The 26,229-nt window shown below is 41.6% G+C and overlaps 1 protein-coding gene across 1 annotated transcript in view; it reads left to right on the top strand.

Moving 5' to 3' along the window:
- The first annotated feature begins 14,806 nt into the window (after positions 1-14,806).
- VPS41 (VPS41 subunit of HOPS complex) overlaps positions 14,807-26,229 on the top strand; it is a 188,550-nt gene continuing 177,127 nt past the window's right edge. The window contains exons 1-2 of the mRNA XM_040473002.1: positions 14,807-14,866; positions 24,534-24,572. Coding sequence (XP_040328936.1) covers positions 14,846-14,866; positions 24,534-24,572 — 60 coding nt within the window. The 5' untranslated portion in view covers positions 14,807-14,845. The remainder of the gene's footprint in view (positions 14,867-24,533; positions 24,573-26,229) is intronic.

Raw genomic sequence — 26,229 nt, 5'->3', positions numbered from 1 at the left:
GTAGAGGGAAGGACATAAGAGGAGTTAATACTGAAAATATTCTTGAAATATATTATCCTGCCACATAAGCCACCAAACAGCCCATTTCTCAATGGATGTAAAAGGGGGGCAGAGGATAGCTTTTATGACTATTTCCAATATGGACGCAGCCATGTGATCTTTGCATTCACACCACAAATGTGGTGTATCCATCTTCTTAACCATACTATCAAGACACTTCCACCTGGCAAGTGAGAAAGTCAATTCAAAACAGCTTAAAGAAACAGAAACAATATCGTCTCCCATACCTGGAAAATACAAGATCAGTTTAGAACTCTTCACAGCTTGAGCCAGGCCCTCACATTGCTTCCAGGGTGCTTTCTCTCTCTCTCTCTCCATCCCTCAGCAGAGCTTGGCTCAACTTCAATCAGTCTTTCTCCATACAAAGTAGATAAAGATGGCTGCCGAAGTCTACACCCACCTCCTTCTCAGCTTGGCAGCCCCAGCAGATAGAGGCCATCTTCCACATTCATTCTAGCAGGGAAGGGTTGATCAGCGCACCTGGGGTTAAATATCCTTACATGGAAGGATTACGTGTCCAGGGGGAAATGTGTTATAACTGACCCAACTTTAGTCACATGCTCACCTCAAAGGCCAAAAATGTGAAGAAGCCACTGTGAATGAGCCCCACCAGGATCACCTAAAGGTCAAAGGACAAAAGGATGGGGAAATGTTCCAGAAAGTAAAAAACTAGCATTACTCCAGTCCACTTTACTTGCCTTGTTATTTTCTTATTGTCAAAAATTAGAAGGCAGTGCTTTCAATTGCATATAATGAAATCAACTTAATGGGTAGTGAACAGAATATTATAGGATAGCATAGGGTAGGTAGGATAGAATAAAAAAATGTCAATGAGGGGTGCCTGGGTGTCTCAGTTGGATGAGCGTCTGGCTTTTTTTCAGCTCAGGTCATGACCTCACGGTTTGTGAGTTTGATCCCCGTATTGGACTCTGTGCTGACAGAATGGAGCCTGCTTGGAATTTTCTCTCTCTCTCTCTCTGCCCCTCCCCTGCTCACACACACACACTCTCTCTCTCAAAATAAATAAGTAAACTTAAAAAAATGTCAATGATGTCAGTGTGAACCACGTATACCAAGCATAAATACTATTTCATAGAAATTTTGTTCCAATTGAGTGTATGTACATATATTCTCTTCTCTTGAGATACATATGTGTCTATATGTATGTATGTATGTATAATGATGTAGAATGAGTTTCTCACTGTGAGATACAGTAGATAAAAAAACAAAACAACAAAACCCAAAATAAACAAAAATCTTTAAGATACACTGAATTAGGGGAACCTGGGTGGCGCAGTCAGTTAAGCGTCCGACTTCAGCCAGGTCACGATCTCGCGGTCCGTGAGTTCGAGCCCCGCGTCGGGCTCTGAGCTGATGGCTCAGAGCCTGGAGCCTGTTTCCGATTCTGTGTCTCCCTCTCTCTCTGCCCCTCCCCCGTTCATGCTCTGTCTCTCTCTGTCCCAAAAATAAATAAAAACGTTGAAAAAAAAATTAAAAAAAAAAGATACACTGAATTAATCCACCTAGTAGCGAGACGTTCAAGCACACTCTTAACTCTTTGGAAGATGAAAATTAATTGTGCTCAGAGCTTGGAAAGATTATATTCTCTCATTAAGAAACAGGATTTGCCTTCCATATTTAATGATGATAGGCCAATCTATCTCTAAAGGCTTGGGCCATGAAAACAAGAAAACAAAAAATGTCCTATCAGCCTAGCAATAAGTGCTCACGGTTTGAATGTTCCAGACTTAGTACCGTAAACTCAGAAAATAGAGCCAGGACAGCTGTCTGCAAAGATTCAAGGGAACTACACCAAGGTTCCAAGAGCCTGAGGTTGCTTTGAGAGCTAAATTATTTTGTAACTTACTGGGTGAAAGATATCAAGTAAAATATCAAGTTGTTTTCAGCATCAAGGTGGGTGGTAGAAGTTATTACAGGCAATACTAGACACTGAAAGAAACTCACTCAACTCAGAGTCAACGTCATGTGTTTATGGAATATTAGCCCAGTGCCTTGAAAGAGCTCTAGTTTCCTAAGGTCCCTAATTCACTTGCTTAGGATAGAAGCACCACCCTATGTCTGCAAAAGATGTTAGAGTTTCATGATAACCAGGCATAGATAGACTGGCAGCTTGAGCTGCCTAAAATTCTAGGAAATTTGCTGCAAGTACAAACTAGAAATAGAAGGCATATTTCCTGGAGAAAAGATTATTAATAGACAGTTTCTACTGCTGTTTTTAGGGCAATAACAATGAGTGACAGTTCTGAAGCCAGAGGCTTTAGTAATCAAGGATTGAAGTGGGGCAGGGGGACAGGGGCAGGGAGGTTCTTCCAGATAAAGAGAGTGGCCCATTGGAAGGCCCAGAAATTGGAGACAGTGGGACACATAAGACACTCCAAGTGATTCCACATAGACAGAGAAAAGAGAATGGCTGGAGAGGTGACGAATACAAAGCCACTGGATTTTATCCCAAGTGCAATGGAGAGCCAATGAAGGGTTTGAAGCAGAGGAGTTGTACAATCATGTCTCCTTTCTAAAGTATCTCTGTAGCAGGAATGAGAATAAGTAGACAGGAACAGAGGCAGAGAGACCAGGAGAGGGATATAGTAAACTAGGGGAAGGTTGATGGTGATGTCAAATAATGGGGATGGGGAGAAGGGCACAGAGAGATGCTAACGGGAAAAATAAACAGAGCTTGGTACCTGTTGGGGTTTGGCACTATGAGTGAAGGAGTTGCATCGGGGAAGAAACCTTGCTCTGTGTGACGGGGCACCTGCATGTAGGGTGGTACCAATCATAGAGGAAAGAGACCCTGGAGAGCAAGTGATGGATTAAGTTTAGGATGCATCCTCAAACAGGGGAGAGGAAAAAAGAAAAACAGTAAATAATTATATCAGGTAGCAGCAATCGATCTTCATCTCTGTAAGTTTAACTCTACAGTTAGTGACTCTCAGCCAGAACTGTCCCTTAATCTTTGGATTCATGTGTCCACCCTTAATACATGCTAATTGTGAAATGAATGGAAAGAAACCATCTGTGTAAAACGAGTGATGAAAACCGTGCCTTTTGATCAACCTTCAAAACAGATTACATAGCAATATTATGCTATTAGTATTTCTGAAAGGAAAATGGGGATCTCAGACACATTTCATGGCTGAAAGAATCTGGTAAACGACTCAGGAACAAATTCCTAGAAGCCCCAGAACAAGCTGCTTCCCTATATAATCCTAGGAATAGGCTGAATGAAAATCCCCCCAGAAACCTTCCTGCAATAAACAATATAAGAAGCATTTAAGCACGCTTTACTCTGACAATATTAACTCCATGTCACCAGATTCAGAATATTATAAATGCCAATATCTGGTGCGCGGAGTGAGGAATAGCTTCCTGACACCCAAAGTGAGTGTGGTACCAAGGGAGGGGCCAATTGCCCTTTGCCTTGCAAGAATCCACATCCTGTTAAAGGAGAGAGAGGGCTTTCTGGTTGAAATACATATTACCTGCCACATAGCACAGATCTGGGAGTTACTCTAGCATGATTTGTAAGAGGTTCAACTAGGCTAGTCCAATTCGTAAAATGTAGGACGTACAAACATGGAAAAGAGCCACCATTGTGGGATGACGTAATGACGCTTCCGGTTTGTACATGCACTAAAGGCATTGATCTTCTGGACATTTGCAGCCCTGTGGCACTGTCACCAGTGACTCCTTTCCCAGGGGTGAAGTCACACTGAAATTACACCATGTTTGCCAACACTATCACTATTAGAGTCTGAATATTTCCTTCCATTCTGCAGTTTAGCATAAAAGCAGTAGCTTAGATCATATTTACAAAATGTGGACCAGAGTGCAAACTTATCAATACTTTAGATCATTAGAAAGAGAAAAAGCTGTTAATTAGTTTCAGTTTGTTTGTGAAAGAGGGAAGATTCCCAAGTGGTACAAGATAGGAAGGCAAAGAAGGTGGAAATTCAATGCTCTGAGAGTAGACTGTGCTATTATTATTTAGGAAGAGTTTTATTGCAAAAAAAGTCACGTCTAAGTCTTGGATGTTCAGCACTTTATTCTTTTCTGTCACCAAGCAGGAGACTTTCTGCCAAGCACACGCCATCTAAGCAAGAGGAGGTGTGTTATTTTTAATTCAAGGTATTCTCATTACAATAAGAATACTCTTGTGCCAATTATAGGCAGGTTTTGGACTGGCTGCCTGGCTGGCCTCACGATTTTCCTGAACACTCTCTCCTTCGTAGTCATCCCACCTTCAGATCAACCAAGAATGGGCACACAAGACGAATACCCTACTGATCTAGTTCCTGAACCAGATAATTGAGCCAATATCTTTGAAGGGCTCCATATTCCCATTTCCCCTGAACTTGAAATTGCCTTTCAAAATGGCTCTTGGCCTGATATCCATGTTCATATGCGATTGCTCATCTGAAACCTAGCTAAGAAGGCATAGTAAAATAAGTTACTGGCTGAAATTCAGCTAGCTTTAGAGCAGTAGCATAGTCCTTCATGCAAGTGAGGGAACGTATCAAGAACAGGTTGCAGTGGCGATTATGTGCATCATCCAAGAGAAGAGAATTTAGTTCTGTCTCTATCCTGATAATCTCCCTTAATCACTTAGGTCTGAGAATCAAGACTGGTTCCCTGGTTACCACAGCCCTCTTACTAGAGCAAAAAGCAGGGAAGATATGATACAAAGATTGTTTAGAGAAGAAAGCCCACATGTGAACATATCAGTGCTTTTTAGACTGTCAACATCAGAGCACTAGTTTGAACTTAGTTCAATGACAACAAAAAACTAGGACATCTCAATGAATCAGGAAATACTTTGACCTCTTTCAGTCTTAATTCCAAAAATCCCACGGAAGAGATAAAGATCAATAAACTGAATCCAGTGAGGGGAAGGACTTTGCAGGCACCTGTGGGCAGTGGGCCACGGGCATAGGGTGGTAGGGATGCCAATCCCAAGAAAGGGTGCTGAACAGACAATCCAGTGAGTATCTACTGCACACATCATAAATACTTACAACAAGCTTTCTCTGCCGTTAGGACTTCTCAACTACAACAAACAGACCTAGAGAAAACCAAGGTCAGACTTGGTGTAGGGAGTTCTATGATCTGTATCAACCGATGGTAGGGGATCCTTTTCTCCTCCATGGCCAAGCCTATCATAAAGAGTTTTCCCTCTCTTCTTTTCCACTCCCCTGAACCATTGACAGGCTTTGAAGCACAATGAAAAGAAGAGGGGGCAGGATCTGTAGCATGAAATAAGGGTAAGAGGGTAGAGGTTGGTCTACAGTATTAGCAAGGCCAGAACATTCCAGTTTGAAGTAGAACCTGCAGGAACCAGAGTGAGGGACAGACATGGAGGAAGAGCGCTTCAGATGGCCATGGGAGGTGGCTGGGAGGAGTCGGGGTTGTTGGTGATGGGGTTCCTCTCTTACCTTCCAGGCACTTGTATGTCAAAGAAGAAATTCATGATATATCAACTAGGGATGTCAGGCCATGGGCCCTGGTGCTGCCACACATCATGAGGACCAGGGAAACTATTTTTCTCCAGCAGCTGTCAAACCAGCTGGAAATACAACATGAAAGTCTAACAGGGATTACCTGAGATGCAGATCTGTCTTCACTTTAATGTACAATATTAACCGCACACACGTTCTCCTTGGTCTCTTTTTGAGGGGATTTCTCTAGGGGCGGTTAAAGACATTCCTCTCCTTAAATGACAATCACAAGGTCCTAAACTTCATGTCTGGGTCAGGGGCCTATAACTAAGTTTGTGTTGTTCTGTGATAAGAATGCCTGAAGTGGTGGTTATCAGATCCCAAAAAAATGACCGCAGTCCTGCAGAAACACAATAAGGTAAGAACAAAAACAAAAGCAGAAACAAAGGTTTTCTTCATGAACCAATATTCAAAGGAAATACAAAACTGTTAAACCAACATATAGCGTGTTTTGTTTTGTTTTTTAATTTAATTACCAGTACTGCAACAGTAGTGATTCCTATTGTTCATAATGTACAGATTCAACAGGATTGTGGATTTGTTTTCTAGCTAAGAAACATTACTATTTATACTAAACAAGCGATTAAGTTTCAACGAATTAACAGGCTTGTTACGTTAACTTTGGAACACAGTTGGGGACCGCCATTGCTTTTACCTAGATCAGTAGAAACTTCCTCCTCCTTTTTCTCTTCTCTTCCTCTTCTTTTTTCAATTTTTAGAGTCTTTGTGTTTGAAGGATGCCAGATGTATGGAAGAGAAGGGGTCTTGCTCCACAAACATACCTTGAAATTGGATTCTTGCTGAAAAATGGACCTGGTTTCACAAATGATATTTGGATCCAATGGCAGGATGTGTTTAAGTATTTTGTCTCCAATTTTTGACTGAAAAATGAAAGATTCTCTATGAAATAATACATTTGCTTGGCACAGCTAAACACCTGGATTCTGAACAGATTGAATTCATGCTTTAAGTTAAAAAATTAGTTTTGTGCTTTTCTGTCAAAAATGTGAAAGAAGTTGAGTAAGTGGATTGCACATGAGCAGTCTATGTCTGGGGAAAATCCAAACAGATGGCCTCTGAACTATTTCTTAGTAAGACATAAAATAGGAAACCCAAAGGATGAATAAAGGATTTCATAAATTATTCAAAATTACCACATTAGATTATTTCCAAAAAATGGTTTTTTAGGCATTTCTTGATATTTCCAAAGAACTTTTAAGACAACTTCAAGAGACCTCTGACCAAGCCATACCATTTCTACAGTTTTCTTAGGAAATATTTAAGTAAACAAGTGTTAAAAGAAACAACACTTATCACAATATAGTTTATAATAGTGAAATTTGAAAGCAATCCAAATATTCGAAAGTAAGGGGTTGGCTACATAAATTATGATAATCAACTCAATAGAAGACTATCCAAGCATTGACAACTATACAGAGCTATATTTATTTATGCAGAATTACATTTTTGATATATTAATAAATTTTAAAATGTGCCACAGAACTGTAAAGTACAATCCAGATTATGTTTAAAATTCACCTTTAGGTATTCCTCCTATATAGAAAATCTGGAAAAATATCCTCCGAAAGTATTGCAGTAAACGTAAGAAAAAATCCTTCTGGAGTCTCTTCTCTCTTATTCATTACTGCGTTATCATTGACAGATCACTTACATATTACCTTTTTCATTTTACAAAGAAATTAATCTTCACCATTCCCCTTAGAAGTCCATAGACGTGAGGTATTAACATACATAGAATGATGATCATTTATGAGAAATTACCATGGAAAGAGTAACCACTGGGATTTTCTATCCTCACTATGGGTAAGATACTACTCTATGCACACTGTAATTGTACAGAAAATCACATTTTCTTAAAAAAAGAGAGAGAGAATTTTTTTTTAGAGCACTTTCAGGTTCACAATAAAATTGAGAAAAAGGTACAGAGATTTCTCATGTATGCCTCTGGCCCTACACACGCATCACCTCCCCAACTATCACCATGCCCCACCGGAGTGGTCCATTTGTTACAGCTGATGAACATACACTGACACATCATTATCCCCAAAGTCCATAGTTTACACCAGGGTTCACTCTTGATGCTTATTCTATGAGATTGGACAAATGTATAATGACATATATTCATCATTATAATATCATCAGTGTATTTTCACTGCCCTAGAAATCCTCAGTATTCTTCCCATCTATCCCAACCCCCTCTAGGCCACCCCCAGCTCCTCAGCCCTGGCAACCACTGATCAATTTACTGCCTCCATAGTTTTGCCTCTTCCAGAATGTCACTTAGGTGGAAGCATGAAGTATGTGAACTGTTCAGATTGGCTTCTTTCACTTAGTAATATGCACTTCGGTTTCTTCCATGTCTATTCATTTATTGATAGCTCATTTCTTTTTAGTGCTGAGTGAAATCCTGTTTGGACTTAAAACAATTTATTTATATACAGTAACTGAACTGGATGTATGGTTATGTATTCACCCACCGGACAACATCTCGCCTGCTTCCAAGTGTTGGCAATTGTGATTAAAGCTGCCATAAACGGGTCTTTACGCAGGTTTTTGTGTGGACATGCTTTCAGTTTTGGGGGGTAAGTACCAAGGAGTATGATTCCCGTGTTGTATAATAAGAGTGTGTTTAGTTTTGTGAAAAACCGACAAACTGTCTTCCAAAGTGGCTGTACCAATTACGATTCCCTATAGCAATACATGGGACAACCTTGCCGACCTTTGGTATTGTCCGTGTTCCAGATTTTGGACATTCTAATAGATGTGTAGTTGTGTATGTCATTGCTGTTTTGATTTGTATTTCTCTGCTGACTTGTGATATGGAGTATCTTTTCATATGCTTATTTGCTATCTGTGTATCTTTTTTGGTGAGGTACCTGTTAAGGTCTTTGGCCCATATTTTAATTATTTTTTTTGCTTTGTTTTCTTTGTTTTAAGAGTTCTTTGCATATTTTGGGTAATGGTCCTTTATCAGATAAGTCTTTTGCAAATATTTCCTCCCCATCTGTGTTTTGTCTTCTCATTCTTTTGACATTGTCTTTTCAAAAGCAGTTTTACATTTTAATAAAATCTAACTTATCATCAGTTTCTTCCATGGATCATGTCTTTGGTGTTGTAGCAAAAATGCATCACATACCCCAAATCATCCAGGTTTTCTCCTATATTATCTCCTGGGGGTTTTATATTTTTGCATTTTACATTTAGGTCTATGATTCATTTTAAGCTAATTTTTATGAAGTGTGTAAGGTCTGTGTCTAGATTCTTTTTTTTTTTTTTTTTTGCATGTGAATGTCTGTCTAATTGTTCCAGTACCATTTGTTGAAGGGACTATCTTTGCTCCATTGTATTGCTCCTTTGTCAAAGATTGGTTGACTATATTGATGTGGGTCTATTTCTGGGCTCTCCATTTCTTCCAATGATATATTTGTCTGTTCTTTCACCAATACTACCTTGTTTTGATTACTATAGTTTTACAGTAAGTCTTGAAGTTGGGTACCATCTGCTTTCCAACTTTGTTCTTCTCATTCAATATTGTGTTAGCTTTTCTGGGTCTTTTGCTTCCCCTATGAACTTTAGGATCAGTTTGTATCTATAAAGTAACTTGCTAGAATTTTGATTGGGAATGCACGAACACTACAGACCAAGTTGGGAAGAAGTGACGTCTTGACAATACTGAGTCTCCCAATCCATGAACATGGACTGTCTCTTCATTTATCTGGTTCTTTTTTAATTTATTCATCAGAGTTTTATAGTTTCCTTATATAGATCTTGTACATATTTTGTTAGATTTATATAAAAATATTTTAATTTGGGGAGTGCTAATATAAAAAGAATTGTGTTTTATTTTTTTAAAGATTTTTAAAAAATGTTTTTTATTTATTTTGAGAGAGGGAGTGCAAGCACATGTGTGGGGGGAGGAGCAGAGAGAGTGGGAGAGAGAGAATCCCAAGCAAGGTTGTCAGCACAGAGCCTGACATGGGGCTCATTCCCACCAACTGTGAGAACATGACCTGAGCCAAAATCAAAAGTCAGACACTTGGGGTGCCTGGGTGGTTCAGTCGGTTAAGTGTCTGACTTCAGCTCAGGTCATGATCTCATGGTTCTTGAGTTCAAGCCCCGTGAGTTCGAGCCCCGAGTTGGGCTCTGTGCTGACAGCTCAAAGCCTGGAGCCTGCTTGGGAACCTGTGTCTCCCTTTCTCTCTGCCCCTCCCTTGCTCACACTCTGTGTGTGTGTCTCTCTCTCTTTCAAAAATAAACATTAAAAAAAATTTTTTTTTAAAGTCAGATGCTTAACCGACCGAGCCACCCAGGTGCCCCAATATTAAATATAATTTATTGTCAAACTGGTTTCCATACAACACCCAGTGCTCACCCCAGCAGGGGCCCTTCTCAATGCCCATCACCCATTTTCCCCTGTCCCCCACCCCCCATCAACCCTCAATTTGTTCTCGGTATTTAAGAGTCTCTTATGATTTGCCTCCTTTCCTCTCTGTCACTTTTTTTCCCCCTTCCCCTCCCCCATGGTCTTCTGTTAAGTTTCTCAGGATCCACCTATGAGTGAGAACATATGGTATCTGTCTTTTTCTGCCTGGCTTATTTCACATAGCATAATACCCTCCATAGTATTATGTCTTTAATGTCAAATTCTACTTGTTCGTTGCTGACACATAGGGAAGCAATCGGCTTTTGTATACTAAACTCGTGTCCTGGGGCGCCTGGGTGGCGCAGTCGGTTAAGCGTCCGACTTCAGCCAGGTCACGATCTCACGGTCCGTGAGTTCGAGCCCCGCGTCAGGCTCTGGGCTGATGGCTCAGAGCCTGGAGCCTGTTTCCGATTCTGTGTCTCCCTCTCTCTCTGCCCCTCCCCCATTCATGCTCTGTCTCTCTCTGTCCCAAAAAATAAATAAACGTTGAAAAAAAAAATTTAAACTCGTGTCCTGCAAACTTGCCATAATTGCTTATTAGTTCCAGAAGGTTTTGATCAAATCTTTCAGATTTTCTACAGCTAATGCCAATGGCTAACAAAGACAGTTTTATGTCTTCCTTCCCAATCCTTTCCAAACTATAAACTTTCATTTATTTATTTATTTATTTTGCCTTGCTGATTCCTAAATGGTGTTGAAACAATGTGTTGAGAGGGGACATCCTTGCCTTGTACTTGCTCTTAGTGGCAATGCTTTGAGTATTATGTTAGCTGCAGGTCTTTTGTAGATAGTCTTTATCAACTTGAGAAAGTTCCTCTCTATTTTCAGCTTACCATGAGTTTTTATCATGAATAGGTGTTTCTGCATCTATTGATATGATCATGCGATTTTTCTTTTTTAGTCTGTTGATTTTATGGATTACATTAATTGATTTTTGAATGTGAACCAGTCTTGCATACTTGAAATAAATCCAACTTGGTCATGGTCTCTAATATTTTCACACATTTTTAAACTTGATTTGTTAATATTTTGTTGAGGCGGATGCCTGGGTGGCTCAGTTTGTTAAGCGTTTGACTTCGGCTCAGGTCATGATTTCACGTTTCCTGAGTTCAAGCCCTGCGTTGGGCTCTGTGCCAAAAGTTCAGAGCCTGGAGCCTGCTTTGGATCCTGTGTGTCCGTCTCTCTCTGCCCATCCCCCGATCGTGCTCTGTTCTCTAAAATGAATGAATGTTAAAAAAAATTTTTTTAATATTTTGTTGAGTATTTTTGAATCTGTGTTCATGAGAGATATTGGTCTGTCATTTTCTTTTCCTGTAACGCCTTTGTCTGATTTGGTATTAGGGCAATGCTGGCCTCATAGAATGAGTTAGGAAGTATTCTCTCTGCTTCCATTCTCTGAAAGAGGCTATGGAGAATTGGCATGATTTCTCCTGTAAATTTTCAGTATAATTCACCGGTAACATATGTAGGCCTTTCGAAAGGTTATTAACTATTGATTTGATTTTTTAAAAATAGATATAGATATAACATTGTCTATTTCCTCCTGGGTGCTTTTGGAAGATTGTATCTTTCAAGGAATTGGCCCATTTCATCTAGATTATCAAATTTGTGGGCATAAAGTTATTCACAGTATTCCTTTATTATCCTTTTAATACAGAATCTGTATTGATGTCTCCGCCTTCATATCTGATATTAGTAATTTATGTCCTCTCTTTTTCTTAGTTAGCCTGCCTTATTGATTTTATTGATCTTTTCATAGAAGCATCTTTTTGTTTTGTTGATTTTCCCAGTTGATTTTTTGTTTGTTTGTTTGTTTTTGTTTTTGTTTTCATTGCTCTGCTCTAATTCTTATTACTTTTCTTCTGGTTGCTTTGGACTTAATTTGCCCATCTTTTCCTAATGGGGAAATTTATGTTACTGATTTTAGATGTCTCTCTTTTTTTTCTAAATTATGCATTCAATGCTATAAATTCCCCTCTAAACACTGCTTTTACTGCATGCCACGATTTTTGATAAGTTGTGTTTGCATTTTCATGTAATCAAAAATGCTTAAGATTATTTCTCAAGATTTATCTTTTGACCCATTTGCTATTTAGAAGTGTTGTTTACATTCCATGTATTTGGGATTTTCCAGTTATCTTTCTGTTATTGGTTTCTAGTTTAATCCGATTGTGGTCTGTGAGGAGGAGTGTTATGACTTCTGTTCTTTTGAATTTGTTGACGTGTGTCTAATGGCCAAGACTGTGGTCTATCCTGGTGAATTTTCCATGTTAGTTTGAGAAAAATATTTATTCTTACTTTCACCTCCACAGTTTGTTTTTTTAAGCTTATTCATTTATTACTTTTGAGAGAGAGAGTGAGAGAGAGAGTGTGTGCGTGCACACAAGTGGGGGAGGGGCAGAGAGAGAGAGGGAGACAGAATCCGAAGCCGGCTCCAGGTTCTGAGCTGTCAGCACAGAGCCTGACATTGGGCTCCAACTCACAGACCGTGAGATCATGACCTGAGCCAACGTTAATGCTCAACCGACTGAGCCATCCAGGTGCCCCAGCCTCCACAGTTTAAAGGTGGGAGGGTGGACTGATGGGCAAAAAAACAAAAAACAAAAAACAAAAACCAAGTGATTTGCCAAAGAATGAAAGACTGTTGGGCTAATTACTTCTCAGACTCTAATGTTCATATATATACCCTGGGGAGATATTAAAAGCCAGCTTCTGGCTCTAGATCTTTGGAGGGGCCCTAAACTTCATTTCTAAAAGGCTCCCAGGTGATATTGATGCTGCTGGTCTGTGGACCACACTTTCAGTAGCAGGAGGTGAGAAGATCTCTTAGACAAGGGAGCCGAAAACTCTCATTTCATAGGAGGAAACTTGGGGCTCTGAGATCACAGATGAATTTCATCTTGCCCACAGGCACAGTGTGAACCTGCTATCCTGTAGTGGGGTTCTTCCTCTCATTCATCATTCTGTATCTCTGTCTCTTCACTTTCTGGTCTGTCCAAAAGGACACAGAAGATCCAACACTCATCATATTTTGTTATAGTCAAGAGAGTATACTGAACGGGTGCAGGCTTGGGGACTCCAGAGTCTCTGAGGTTTGCATGAGCAGAGGATAATCTGCAGAAGCTTTGGCTACATCTTTAGTTAGACCCACTAGAATTTTATGGGTGTGTCTAGATCATAATGGGAAAAGGCAAAATTAGAATTTGGTAGAAGGGCTAGACTTATTTCTTTCTTTCTTCCGTGGAGGCTGAACTGAGGGTTCCTGCACCTTTTTAGTCTGTGTAAAGCTTCCTGTCAGACATGAAGTAGTGGAACTTGAGCAATGTTTGGGTCCCGGTTGCTTTGCAAGAGATCTTAGGAACTCAGACTGGAAAGGTCAAAACTCGGAGTACTCGGTGCTTGGTTATGGATATCTAAATGCCTTAGGTTGGCCTTTCATCAATCCTTTGTGACTGAGTGATCAGCAGACTGGGAGAGGGACAGGAGCAAGTGTTAGAGGAAGAGGTCATTCAGGCCCTGGAGAGAAGACAAGTGTCTCGCATGAGGTCACTTAGGCCATGGGAATCATGGGTTGACCAGGTTATAGCTAAAGACCTCCTTCCATGCCTTCCTTGTAAGTTGGAGTCAATGAGGCACGGGGGCAAAAAGGGCACCATGCACCCACCACGTGCTGCCATTTGTGGCACCTTTTTCTAGTTATGAATTACTGGAGATGATTGGAAAGAAGAAAATGTCTGTTTTTGGATAAGATATTGCAAATTCCTGAGGATTAGGAAGGAGAGTTTTATAATGTTCAGAAACATGGTGGGGGGATCATTCGTTTTAAAGGATGGACAAAAGACAATGGTTTTACAGATTTTACCAAGGATAAATTTATATTCTATCTTAAATATTTATAGAACATATCTAATAAAAGTTTAACAACTAATTTAATTAAACAATGGAGATTTTTTTGTTTTAAATTTCAATGTACAGATGCCAAAAGAAGATGTCAAATGAAAGCAGCAAGCAGTACAAGCAAGCCAAATATTTTTAAAATATAAGTTCTTATCTGGTTCTCCACTGCAAGGACTGATTTATGCTTTATATTCGCTGAATATATTTGTTAAAAAGGACAAGACACCTTTTAGACTAGGAAGCATTTGCTAATCATAGAGTCTTTGGCATTAAACATGGCCAAATTCTATTTTTTAAAAAACTTTTTAAATGTTGTATTCATTTTTTGAGAGAGAGAGAGAGACAGACAGACAGAGCAGAGTGGGGGAGGGGCAGAGAGAGAGCGAGAGGTAATCAGAAGCAGGGTCCAGATCAAATCTAGGCTGTCAGCAGAGAGCCCTATGTGGGGCTGGAACTCAGGAACTGTGAGATCGTGACCTGATCCAAAGTCTGATGCTTAACGGACTGAAGCACCCAGGTGCCCTAGAGATGGCCACATTCTAATCCTAGTTCTGCCTCTTACAGGTGTGTGACCTCTGAGCCATGGTGTTCTCTGAGCCATAGGGGTAACACTAGGGATTGCTGGGGGTATTAAATGAGAAAATGTTTGCAAAACTATAACCACAGGGCTTCATACATAGCGAATATTAGTAAATAATGTCATAATCATAGAACCAGTAAGAACAACAAAAAAATAAATCATGAACTCAACAACGATTTTGTTCAGATTCTCCAGGGGCCATCTCCATTGAGCTGGGAAAGTCAGAAGCAGAGATGCACGAAATGACGCCCCGGTTCAGAGGCGCTAAAACTACATTTCCCAGCAGCCCCTGTTTCCAGTGTCTAGGTGTCTCTCATTTCCGGGTCTGTCATGTGACTCTCTGGCTGCATCATGGCGGAAGCAGAGGGGCAGGTAAATGCTGCAACTGTTAGGCCGGGGAGGGAGAGGCGAGGTGAGGTGATCCGGGCTTGGAGCCGAGAGTGTGGAAGTTCGGAGCTGCCAGAGGGCGAGGCAGGCCCACCGCGGGACGCGCGAGGGGCGAAAGGCCATTTCGGGGAGCAGAGGAGAGGGTGGGGTGGCTGCTCTTGGAGGGCACCCGGGGAAAGCTCTCCGACACACCCCCGGCGTTGGAGGGGCGGCCTTGCTTTGTCGCTGCCCCTGTGACCTGTCTTCAGTGAAATTTTGGCTGGAAGGCAGCCTGGTTGTCCCAGGAACTGACTGCCCTTGGGAAGCGTCGAAGTGAAGACAGTGAGAGTTGGTTTGCAGGAGGGCCAGGAGAGAGTAGATGATGAATTTTGTTTCTTACCTATTGTTTTTAGGTGCAAAGCTAAGTCAACTGTGACGTGCAGCAGTAGTTAAGTGCATTTGTCCTGGAGCAAAAATGTCTAGGCTCCAGTGCTGGTTCTCTTTTTTCTTTTCTTTTTTTTTTTTTAATTATTTTATTTTTTGAGAGAGAGAGACGAGAGACAGAGCACGAGCGGGGGAGGGCAGAGAGAAAGGGAGACACAGAATCCCAAGCAGGCTCCAGGCTCCGAACTCTCAGCACAGAGCCCCGTCGTGGGGCTTGAACAGACCGTGAGATCATGACCTGAGCCAAAGTCGGACACCCAACCGACTGAGCCCCCCGGGTGCCTTTGGTTCTCTTTCTTAATATGTGACTTTGGGCTAGTTACTTAACTTTAAATATAAGATGGAGATATAAGAGTAACATTCTTGGAGAGTAAATAGGTTAGAGGGTAGAATAAGTTAGCACACCAGTTGAAGTGCTTAGTAAAAGTAGGGCTCAGTAAAAGTTACATGAGATTCTTTGTTGCTGACAGAACATCAGATGGCAATGCCAGCCCACACATGGCTATGTGGGGTTGGAGTTTAGAGTAGTAGATAGTGAAGGCAAAAGAGTTATTTTCCTACACATGATAGTGGTAATCAAAGCTTAGTTGAAATGACCAAGTACTATCAAGAAGACAGAAAAGTGCCAAGCCCAGAACTAATTGTCCATCTACAGGGTCATTTCAGGTTGGCACAGTTTTTCCTTACAAATTAACAAGGCCATCGGTTTCCATAATGGTCTCTAAAGAGTGGTGTATGATGAGCCGTACCATAATGAAAGAAGTTTAGCTACTTGATAATTTATTATCAGTGGTATTAAGAATACCACTTGTAACATACTTCATTTATGTAATGCAGAGTTGCCCTGAGTACATTGGATATACATCAGTAATTAAGAAATAAAGTAGACATTTGGTTTGGGTGGTCGTTGTGGTAACAGGAGTGTTGCTACCAGCCACCGAAGCCTCCTTTTTTTGATTCAGTCACTTCAAAGGAAAAATGCTTGTTAAGCACATGCAGCTTCATGAGTCATTGCTGGGTTTGATGATAGTGGTGAGATTGGTTTTCACACTGTTGGTCTTTCTGGTGGAAATAACAGCTTATTTGTTGTTCGATTTCAAACCAAAACGGGGTGCCTGCGTGGCTTGTTCCGTTGAGTGTCCGAACTCAGATCAGGTCATGACCTCATGGTTTGCGAGTTCGAGCCCCACATTGGGCTTGTTGCTGTCAGTGCAGAGCCCGCTTCAGACCCTCTGTCCCCTTCTCTTTCTGCCTCTTCCCTGCGTACGCTCTTTCTCTCTCAAAAATAAATCAAACCAAAAGCCAAGACCTTAGATACAGGGTAGTAGAGATGGAGAGAGTTGCTCTCAGTATTTACTGCTGTTTTGTGCAGAAGTTTGGCCAAGCTGTCTGGTATAAAAACACACATAGAAAGAGAAATTTTGATGGTACTTTTCAGTGTAAAGCCTTCACATCACATTTGGTCCTCACAAAGTAATTCTGTGTGGTGAATGTTTGTTCTGATATATAAGCTAGGACCAGCACCTCCTATGTTCCGGGCCTGCCAGTGGCTTCCCATCAACTCTGAGGGAAAGGCAGACTCCTTTATAATACGCTAGTTGCCCTACAGGACCTTGCCCAATTGTTCCTTATTCCTTTTCTCTGACTTCGTTTTCTCCTCTTCTCCCCTTTTGTCACTCTGCATCAGCTATACTTGGCTTTCTTACTGTTCCTTCAACAAGCTGGCCTGTTTCTACCTCAGGGCCTTTGCTCATGCTACACCCTTTATTGACCTCATATATCCAGGGCTTGCTTCTGGGGTTCCTTCACGTCTTTGTCCACCTGTTATCTTTTTGAGTGAGACCTTTGATTGTTCTTTGAGACCTCTTCCTTGCATTATTTTTCTCCTTAGTGCTCATTACCATCTGACGTAGTATGTTTTAAAGTTTCTACTTATTTGTCCTGTGTGTTTCTGTGTTCATTTCTGTATATTCTCCCCATTTGAACATAAGCTTCATGACGGAAAGAATTTGTTCACTGCTGTTTGCCTGACACCTAGAGTATTGCCACAATATGTGTTAAATGATTGAATTTTACACATACGCAACTGGAAATTCAGACAACATAAGTAATTTACTCAGGCTAGTGTGTGTAATAAATTTCCAATCTTCTATTTCCAAATAGAAATGTGTTTTCTAGAGCTCATGTTTTTTCCCACTAGAACACCCCACCTTTTAAAAAAGACTTGAGAACCTAATTCTAATTTTTTTTACTTTATGAAGTAGAATGAACCTTATCACCTTAATAAATTTCCTTCAAGTCATAATTTCACCTTTGACACTTCAACAGCCTGAACATAGTTAAAGCAGGCATTCATCTCCCCAACAGGGTCATTCTCAAAAAGACCAGCGGTCCATTGTCAATGGCAGAAAGAAGCAGACATTCACAAATTGTCGTTCTGTTTTTTTAAAGCTGGTAAATAATCGTACCTATGTTATCAGTCCTTTTAGATTAAAAATGGTTAGATTTTTCTCACCCTGGTTGATTTGTGCGGTAGGGAGCTGTTGAAATCTGGCCTTGTGTCTACAGAGTTTTGAAAGCTAAAAGTGAACAAAAGTGGAGTTAAATAAATTTGTTAATTGTTCTCTTCGGCCCCCTTGAACCTTTTAGAAAATCTTTTTTTTTAATTAATTAATTTATTTATTAAGAGAGAGAGAGAGAGAGAGCATGAGTTGGGTAGGGGCAGAGAGAAAGAGAGAGAGAACTCCAAGCAGGCTCCCCACTGTCAGGGCAGAGCCCGATGCAGGACTCAAACCCACAAACTGAGATCACGACCTGAGACGAGATCAAGAGTAGGTCGCTCAACCGACTGAGCCACCTAAGTGCCCCGAACCTCTTAGAAAGTCTTGACCTAATTTTTCCCCCTAAAAAGCTTTGAGACCTGAGATGGGTATTAAAATGAGCTGTGATGACAGGTTAGGGCAGAGGAAGCTTTTTTCTTGGCATCATGCACTGGGAATGCAGACCGCCTCCATGATGAGCAAGCCAAAAGTAAATCTCTCCTCTTAACTTTTCTTTGTTTTTAATTTTTATTTATTATTTTTTAATTTTAGAAAAAGAGTGAGCAGGGGAAGGGTCAGGGGGGAGAGAGAGAGAGAGAGGGAGAGAGAGAGAGAGAGAGAGAGAGAGAGAGAGAGAGAGAGAGAGAGAATCTCAAGTAGGTTCCATGCTCAGCACAGAGCCCAGTGTAGGCCTCGATCTCATGATCGTGGTGACCTGTGCCGAAATCAAGAATCAGACACTCAACTGATCGAGCCACCCAGGCGCCCCTCTCCTCTTAACTTTTCTGAGCCTTGTATTCTTTGATGATTGCCTTTTTTTTTTTTACCCTTTAATTTTAGAAAGAACCAAAGTAATAAGATCTGTATTGAATTAACATAATGTAAAATCATTCATGGGCTCTCAAGCTACGAAATCACTTTTTTGGACATGATTGAACATTTTTTTAAGGCACTGGGAGGTCTTTGTTTATGCTGAGTACAGGGAAGGGAGTTCACAGAAATAACCACATGTGTATAGTTTGGAGAAAGGACTCACACCCTGTATTCTGCCTGGGAATTTTCTAACCAGTAGTTTTACTTAGTTCCAAAATGATTTACAGTTGACCATCATGATCATGGATGCCCAACAGTATTTGTTGAGACCTCTCTTATGAATAACATTCTGCTTGGAGTCTGGTTGTTTGTATATTTGTCTTATGTCTACTACAGACTGCTGAGTCCTCAAGAACGAGGACAGAGCTCACTCATGCGTGCATCTCTCACAGGGCTAGTGCTTTACAGGTACTAGGTGCTTAGTAAAATGTTTAAATGAATTTATTGGGGAGGAGAATGAATGGCCTTCTGAATTGAAGATGTCAAATTGTAAGTGAGATGCAGTAGAATTTGTGTTATGTTAGCTTCACTTGAAACTTTCAAGAGTTATTCATTCAAATGTATTGTAGATGACATTTCCTAAATTCCTTACTCTGCCAGCTCCCCGGGTACCCTTTGATCTTTCCTACCAACCATCAGGGAACCTGGTCTATTAAAATATTTGACCATCTATTCCTTGACAGGAGAGGAGAGTTTCTTTTTTGAATTTTCCCTTTGCGTTTTAGATTTTTGGTTTTTTTTTTTTTTTTTTTTTTTAAGAGAGAGTGTGAGGGCAGGAGAGGGTCAGAGGAAGAGAGAGAGAATCCTTCAGTAAGCTCCAAGCTCAGTGCAGGGCCCAAATGGGGGGTTTGAGACCATGACCCGAGCCAAAACCAGGAGTTGGATGCTCAACCGACTGAGCCACAGGAACCCAAAATTTGGGGAAATTTTATCCTTATTGTAGAGCATTTACTGATTATCAGATGACAGTTCATGAGCACGTACACACCCATGCGAGTGTGCCCCATGTGTAAAATAAAAATCACATCAACCAATACTTGCCTGTGGACAGAGGCATTTACGCTCTAGAAATCTTGTGAGTCTGAAATGAGATTATGTTAAAGTGGCCAGGTCAAAGTGCCTTATATGTGGGACTAGAGTTTATTATCTAGACTTGGGCTTTGCTCAGTTATATACTATTCTCTTTTTTTACAGTTTGATAAAGATCTTTTGAAAGCAATTTGACTGATAACTAAAGGAAAAATAAAGCCCCAAACAAGCAGTTGCTAAAAGCACAGAATCCGGGAAATTTTTAGAGGATCCACTCTTTACTGTGTAACTAAAGTGTAGTCACAAATTAGCTAGACGTGGTTATTGCCTTATAAGTTTTTCTGCTCATCTTTGTCTGGGCTGATTGGCTGGAGTCCGGCATCACTAGCTGATTACTAGCGGTCGCCCCAGTACCCACGTTACCACCTTGGGAGGGAGCACTCATCCAATCTGGGGTTCTGCGTTTCATGCATTCCCCATTCTTAGCTGTTCAGTCACGGTTGCCTTTGTTTCTGCCGGGGACCTGGTCCTCCTCGGTGTTCTTGTTCCCAGATGCTTGTGATTCTAGGCTCTTATTTCAACTCAACAAATCCGAATCTGTGAAGATGGCATGTTTGCGTGGGTCCTACCCAATTCCCCGGACTGACCTTATGCGATTGTGATGCGAAGTCAGATTTGGGACTGGGTCACTGGGTGGGTTGGCTGGTCCCTTTTTCCACACTGGGCAGATGTCCAGATTTTCCTTCATTTGCAGAATATGATGAGTGCTGGAGCTGAGCCGTGGGGGGTTAAGCGGGGTACCCTGAGTCTGCCCACTCTTGTCAGCCCCCCATGTCCTCTTTCATCTTTCCTACTCAACCAGCCTATTGCCTGAGTGCCCCGAACTGGCCACAGCTCCTTTGAGCTTTTAGACATTGAGGCCTCAGGGCGCCTAGGTGGCTCAGTCCATTAAGTGTCCAACTTTGGCTCAGGTCATGATCTCACAGTTGATGGGTTTGAGCCCTGCATCGGACTCTGTGTCAACAGCTCAGAGCCTGGAGCCTGCTTCGGATTCTGTGTCTCCCTCTCTGCCCCTCCCCCACTCATGCTCTGTCTCTGCCTCAAAAATAACAATAAACAAAAATTAATTACATAGAAATTGAGGGCTCGATGATACCAGGATAGCAGGTACATATCACACAAAATATATCCTTTTGCCTCTGCCTGTGTCACATGTTGGGATCTCTCACACCCTGTCTTCCATTAAGCTCAGCTGTGTCCCAGTTTGTTGGCAAGGGGAGAAGGTGACCGTGTAGCGTTGAGTGTTTCAGCTCTATCCCCAGGCCAGGCTGATTGCCCAGAGACTGGTCTCTGCTGTTTCTTCATCCTGCAGACAAGGGAGCTGGCCTTCCTCAGGCTCCAGCCTCCATTTCTCCCCCAAATTCTGCACCCTCCCCCAACAAATAGTGTGTATAGATTCAAGAGGTCACACGTCAAGCACCAAGATCATTAGGTTTGGATATATGCTTGAGTTTAGGGGATTGGTTTGCAACAGAAAGGTAAGGTAGCATTCCACTGTTGCCCGGATTTTATCTGGCTATATACTTGTCTCTCTGTGCCTTCTAGCTCATCATTTTTGCTTCAACCAGAACAGCACCATTTTATTATTGTGGTAAAATATGTGTAGTATTTACCACTTTAACCATTTTGTTTTTTAAGTTTTATTGTATTTATTTTGAGAGAGACAGAGACTGTGTGAGAGAGGGAGGGGCAGAGAGAAGGAGAGAGAGAATCCCAAGCAGGCTCCGCACCACCAGCCGGAGCCCGACGAGGGGCTTGAACTCATGAATCGTGAGATCATGACCTGAGCTGAAATCAAGAGTTGGGCACCCAACCGACTGAGCCACCCCGGCGCCCCACCACTTTAACCGTTTTTAAGTGCATTGGCATTGTCAGTGCAGCTGTCCCCACCGTCCATCTCCAGAACTTCTCATCTAGACCTGTTAAACCCTATCCTAAACCCCCCACCCTGTCCTCCCCCCAGCCCCTGCCAAGCTCTGTTCTACTTTCTGCCTCATGTACTTGGAACCCTGCAGTATGTATCTGGTTTATTTCACTTAGAAAACAACACAGTTTTGTAACTTGTATATTCATGATTTGTTTGAAGTTCTTGGAAAGATATAGAGTATGAAGCTAAAAAACGGTTGAAAACCACTGCCCCTTTCTAAACCGTAACCTTTCCCACTGTTCAGCCTGGCTTTTGGAGCCCTCTCTGGGACTTTCACTTCATGTCTTCCGATTTGCCCCTCAGTCCCCAGGGCATTAAGCAGCAGGGCTTTTTCAGTGGATGAAGCAAGGAGGTAGCAGACCAGGCTCATTCCTGAAGTCACTCTTGCATGGCTTTGGTAGGATTGCGGGCAAAAGTGTAATTTTTCTTGAGGCCGCAGCTCAGTTTGGGAGGTTCATGCTGGAGCGGGGGTAAGTTTGAGAATATCCTGGAGTAAATGTTCTCACTGATACCAACAGCCACAGGAAGCTTCTGTGAGAGCCTGGTTTTCTTCTGCAGGCTCGGGTTTTTGAGAGTCTCATGCCTCCTGGTATCACAGCCTGGCACCGCATGGTTTTTGGTGCAGAGTCAAGCATATAATTTGATTTTGGGGCGCCTGGGTGGCTCAGTCGGTTGTGCCTCCGACTTCGGCTCAGGTCATGATCTCATCGTGGGTTTGAGCCCCACGTTGGGCTCTGTGTTGACAGCTCTGAGCCTGGAGCCTGCTTCAGATTCTGTCTTTCTTTCTCTCTCTCTCCCTCTCTGCCCCTCCCCTGCTCACACTCTGTCTCTCAAAAATAAATAAAGGTTAAAAAAATTTTAAAAGAAAAGAATATAATTTGATTTTGAGCTTTTGGTTGAAGTTGGTGGGTGGAGACTTACGCTTTGGTTTTAACGAAGAACGTAAATGGAACATTTGTCCTTTTACCGTGTCTATATGAATGTATCTCAAAAACAAAAAACAAAAAACAAAAAACCTTCCTTAGGTTTAATGGCACTTTTCTGAAAAGAGTAATCCATTGTTCCTTTAAAGTTCTTGAGCTGGGGATAGAAATCTAGGGGCAGGTCATTGGCATGGTCGTCAAAGCCTTGTTTCTCGAATGTTAGTAACTTACTATTCAGGGACAGTCAGGGGCGGAAAGGGTGTCAGAAGTCGTTAAGTTCAGCCTCTAAGCCTCAGTGTTCTTACCTCAGGGGTCATTAGGAAATTCTAAGATGCTGGGTACAAAGCATTTAGCATTGTGGGATATATATAATAGATGTTCAGTAAAGATGTCAGAATAGTGACTCTTAATAATAAATGGAGTGTGTCCAGAAGAGAAGGATCACGGTGGTAAGTGGATGAGAACCAGGATCTGGGGATGGTTAGCACAGAGGAAAAACAATTTAGAAGGGCAGGCATGATACGTGTCATTAACTCTCTGGAGAACTGTCAAGTAGTAGAAGAATTGGATTTTTTTATGTGTCTTATTGGTGCCAAGAACAAAAAGTTCCTATGGCGAGATCGTAGCTCCAAATTAATAAGCATTTTCTAGTACTTAGAAGAACCTTACCGCGTCGGGGTGTGGAGGAGATTCTCATGTTCATCGTGGTTAATGGCACAACTACAATAAAATTCTTAATCACAAGTCACATTCGTCCCCGTTTCACAGATGGCCTCTCAGAGCAAGTACCGTATCGTCCACAAGGCTGTTGCAGAGGCAGCCTGTCACCTGCAAGGTTCTTAGGAATTTCCTATGAATGAAATTAAAATGTGTGCAAACACCAGATTTGTGTTTAGCCTGCTTCGCAACCAGAACTGAGTAATAGAAGCATCTAACTTTTGTTAAAATGTTTATTTTTTTTCTTGAAAAATATTAGTACTTTCCAAGATGTCCTCGCCCCATTTTTTTCATTCTTGTATAGCTCATGGATTGTTGCAAAATGCTTACATTCAGTGTCAGCATATTAGTTGTAACCTTTTATTGCTATTGATATCTATAAGTACGTTAAGTAAATCTTCATTTTGCTGACCTCTTTGAGGATGCGTGGCATCAGCAGATTCTCTCTTTCAGTGGACAGGTGAGAGATTAGCAGGATCGAGTCAATTTTTCCCTTTTTGCTTTGTTTTCTCCAGAACAGCAAGATTCATGCTCTAGCAAGAGGGAAACTGTGTTAAATGGCAGAATTCGTCTCCTGGCTAATGGTTTTAAGAGTGGATGTAAATTATACAGCTTGTTTGCACAACAGCTGATAGGTACCACTCTAGGGGAATTCTTTTGTAAAAAGCTGTTTAAGCAAGACCATCATTTTGACTCAACCAGATTAATAGCATAGTAATTAATAGCACAAGGGCTTTTCAGTATAAAAATTGGCTCACGGATAATTTGAGACGGCAGCTTCCTCTTCCCTTCCGTGATCAGTAAGGCTGCTTTGCTGGACCCGTTTCCATTTTTAGAGAAGGAAAGAGCCTTCTGTGTCTTCCCATGACAGTTCCCGCGGTCATTCGTCAGCCTGCTGACCACCCGAGGGAGGTCAGCAGGAGCAGTGGGTCTGAGTGGCCCCAGAGTGACCGTCTCAGTCCTGCCACGCATGGGAAGTGGAGGGAGGCCTAGGAGGGTCACACCATGTGGAGTCCTTTCAACTGTGGTTGCAAATTACCTCCCAGCAGGGCAGGTGGGTGTTGGTGGCGGGGATGTGGTGACCCTTTTCTCTCAAAAATATGTTATATTTTATTCTTTTGTCACCTCTTCTGACCGTTCTCCCCCTCTGTGCTTTGCAGGAAACTGAGTCTCTCGAAGAATCTACAGATGAGTCTGAGGTAAGGTGGGTGGTTCAGGAGCCTGAGGATTTCGTGTCGCCACATGATCCTGTGCTTGTTTTGCCTCGTGGGGACTGGGGTGCGAAGGGCAGTACGTGATTGAACCTTGGGGAACAACATGCCAGTTGTCTTCAGAAATATATTAAAAAAAATTCAGGCTTATTGATTTTTGAGAGAGAGAGAGAGAGAGAGAGAGCGTGAGTGGGGAGGGGCAGAGAGAGGGAGACACAGAATCCCAAGCAGGCTCCAGACTCTGAGCTGTCAGCACAGAGTCCGATGCAGGGCTTGAACTCACAGACTGTGAGATTATGACCTGAGCCAAAGTCAGACGCTTAACTGACTGAGCCACCCAGGCGCCCCCCAGTCTTCAGAAATATTAAATGGATCGGCTTAAATAAGCAGGAGAAGGAACAAAACACTTTCTCCTGATCTTGAATAGTACTTTAACCCAAAGTGCCTTGGCAGTGGGAAATTTGATACAAAGTTCTACAAAACTAATCTTGGCCTCTTTAAAAATCTGAATTTTAAAACAATCGCTGTAGGTTCTACCATACTTATTTTTTTCTTCATTCTTTTAACGAGTATGGCATACTCACTGGTGTAATTTATCAATCACCAAAATTAGAGTTTAGTTCATAAAATAAAAAGGAGGAAAGTCACTTCCTTAAAAACTGTTAAGAAGCTAAGTTTTGTTAAAGTTTGTATTTTAAGGAGAATAAAGTAATATATAGGGTGGGCTTTTTAAAACAAATTTCTTTTCAAGACTATGCATAGGAAATAGGTTTAAGTATAACAGAAACTAATGAACGTACCAATTTTATGGATGGACTTATAATAATACTTATATTGTTTCCTTATACTATTTCATTTAGCTCAGAGGAGTGAAAAAAATATGTGTGATAACCTGCTGGAAATTCACACCAATGTGACTATAGCCAGTATAATGTATAAATTTGGGTTGATATTGCGTATAGTTATTACATGGAATTTGTTTCCTTTTTCAAGGAAAAGGTGGGCTTAAACATATTCATCTGGAGAACATCTTATATGTTATGCTATTATGTGTTTGTAGTTTGGTGCTGCAGGCATGGTTCCTAATACCTTTACTACTAAAGACCTGTGATAATCTCTTTGGGGCTCCTGATAAGGCACTGCAGAGTTTGCTTATAGATATGGCATAACACTTGTTAATTTTTTGTGTGTGTTCATTTGTTTTTGAGAGAGAGAGACAGACAGAGACAAGATTGTGAGTCTGGGAGGGGCAGAGAGAGAGAGACAGGGAGACATAGAATGTGAAGCAGGCTCCAGGCTCTGAGCTGTCAGCACAGAACCCGACATGGGGCTCGAACTCACGGACCCTGAGATCATGACCGGAGCCGAAGTCGGCCGCTTAACCGACTGAACCACCCAGGCGCCCCAAGGTTGTTCTTTCAAAGTTGAACAAACCGAGACCCTGCAGGTAACCTGTCGTAATGTCGTATAGCAGGTTCATGGGAGAAGTGGGTTCAAACTCCAGCCCCCAGCATTTTGCTGTCTAGCTCTGATAGGTGGGGACTGAGGGAACTGGAGTCCGGCCTCAGGTTCATATCTCAGCTGTACTTTGTACCTGCTGTGTGACCTTGGAGGTAGCACCCAGCTCCTCTGTTCCTCAGTTTCC

The sequence above is a fragment of the Herpailurus yagouaroundi genome, unplaced genomic scaffold, assembly GCF_014898765.1.
Source record: "Herpailurus yagouaroundi ecotype Mexico unplaced genomic scaffold, PumYag 100, whole genome shotgun sequence".
Lineage (NCBI taxonomy): Eukaryota > Metazoa > Chordata > Mammalia > Carnivora > Felidae > Herpailurus > Herpailurus yagouaroundi.
The sequence above is the reverse complement of the archived record's forward strand: the minus strand, read 5'-3'. Positions and strand labels throughout refer to the sequence as shown.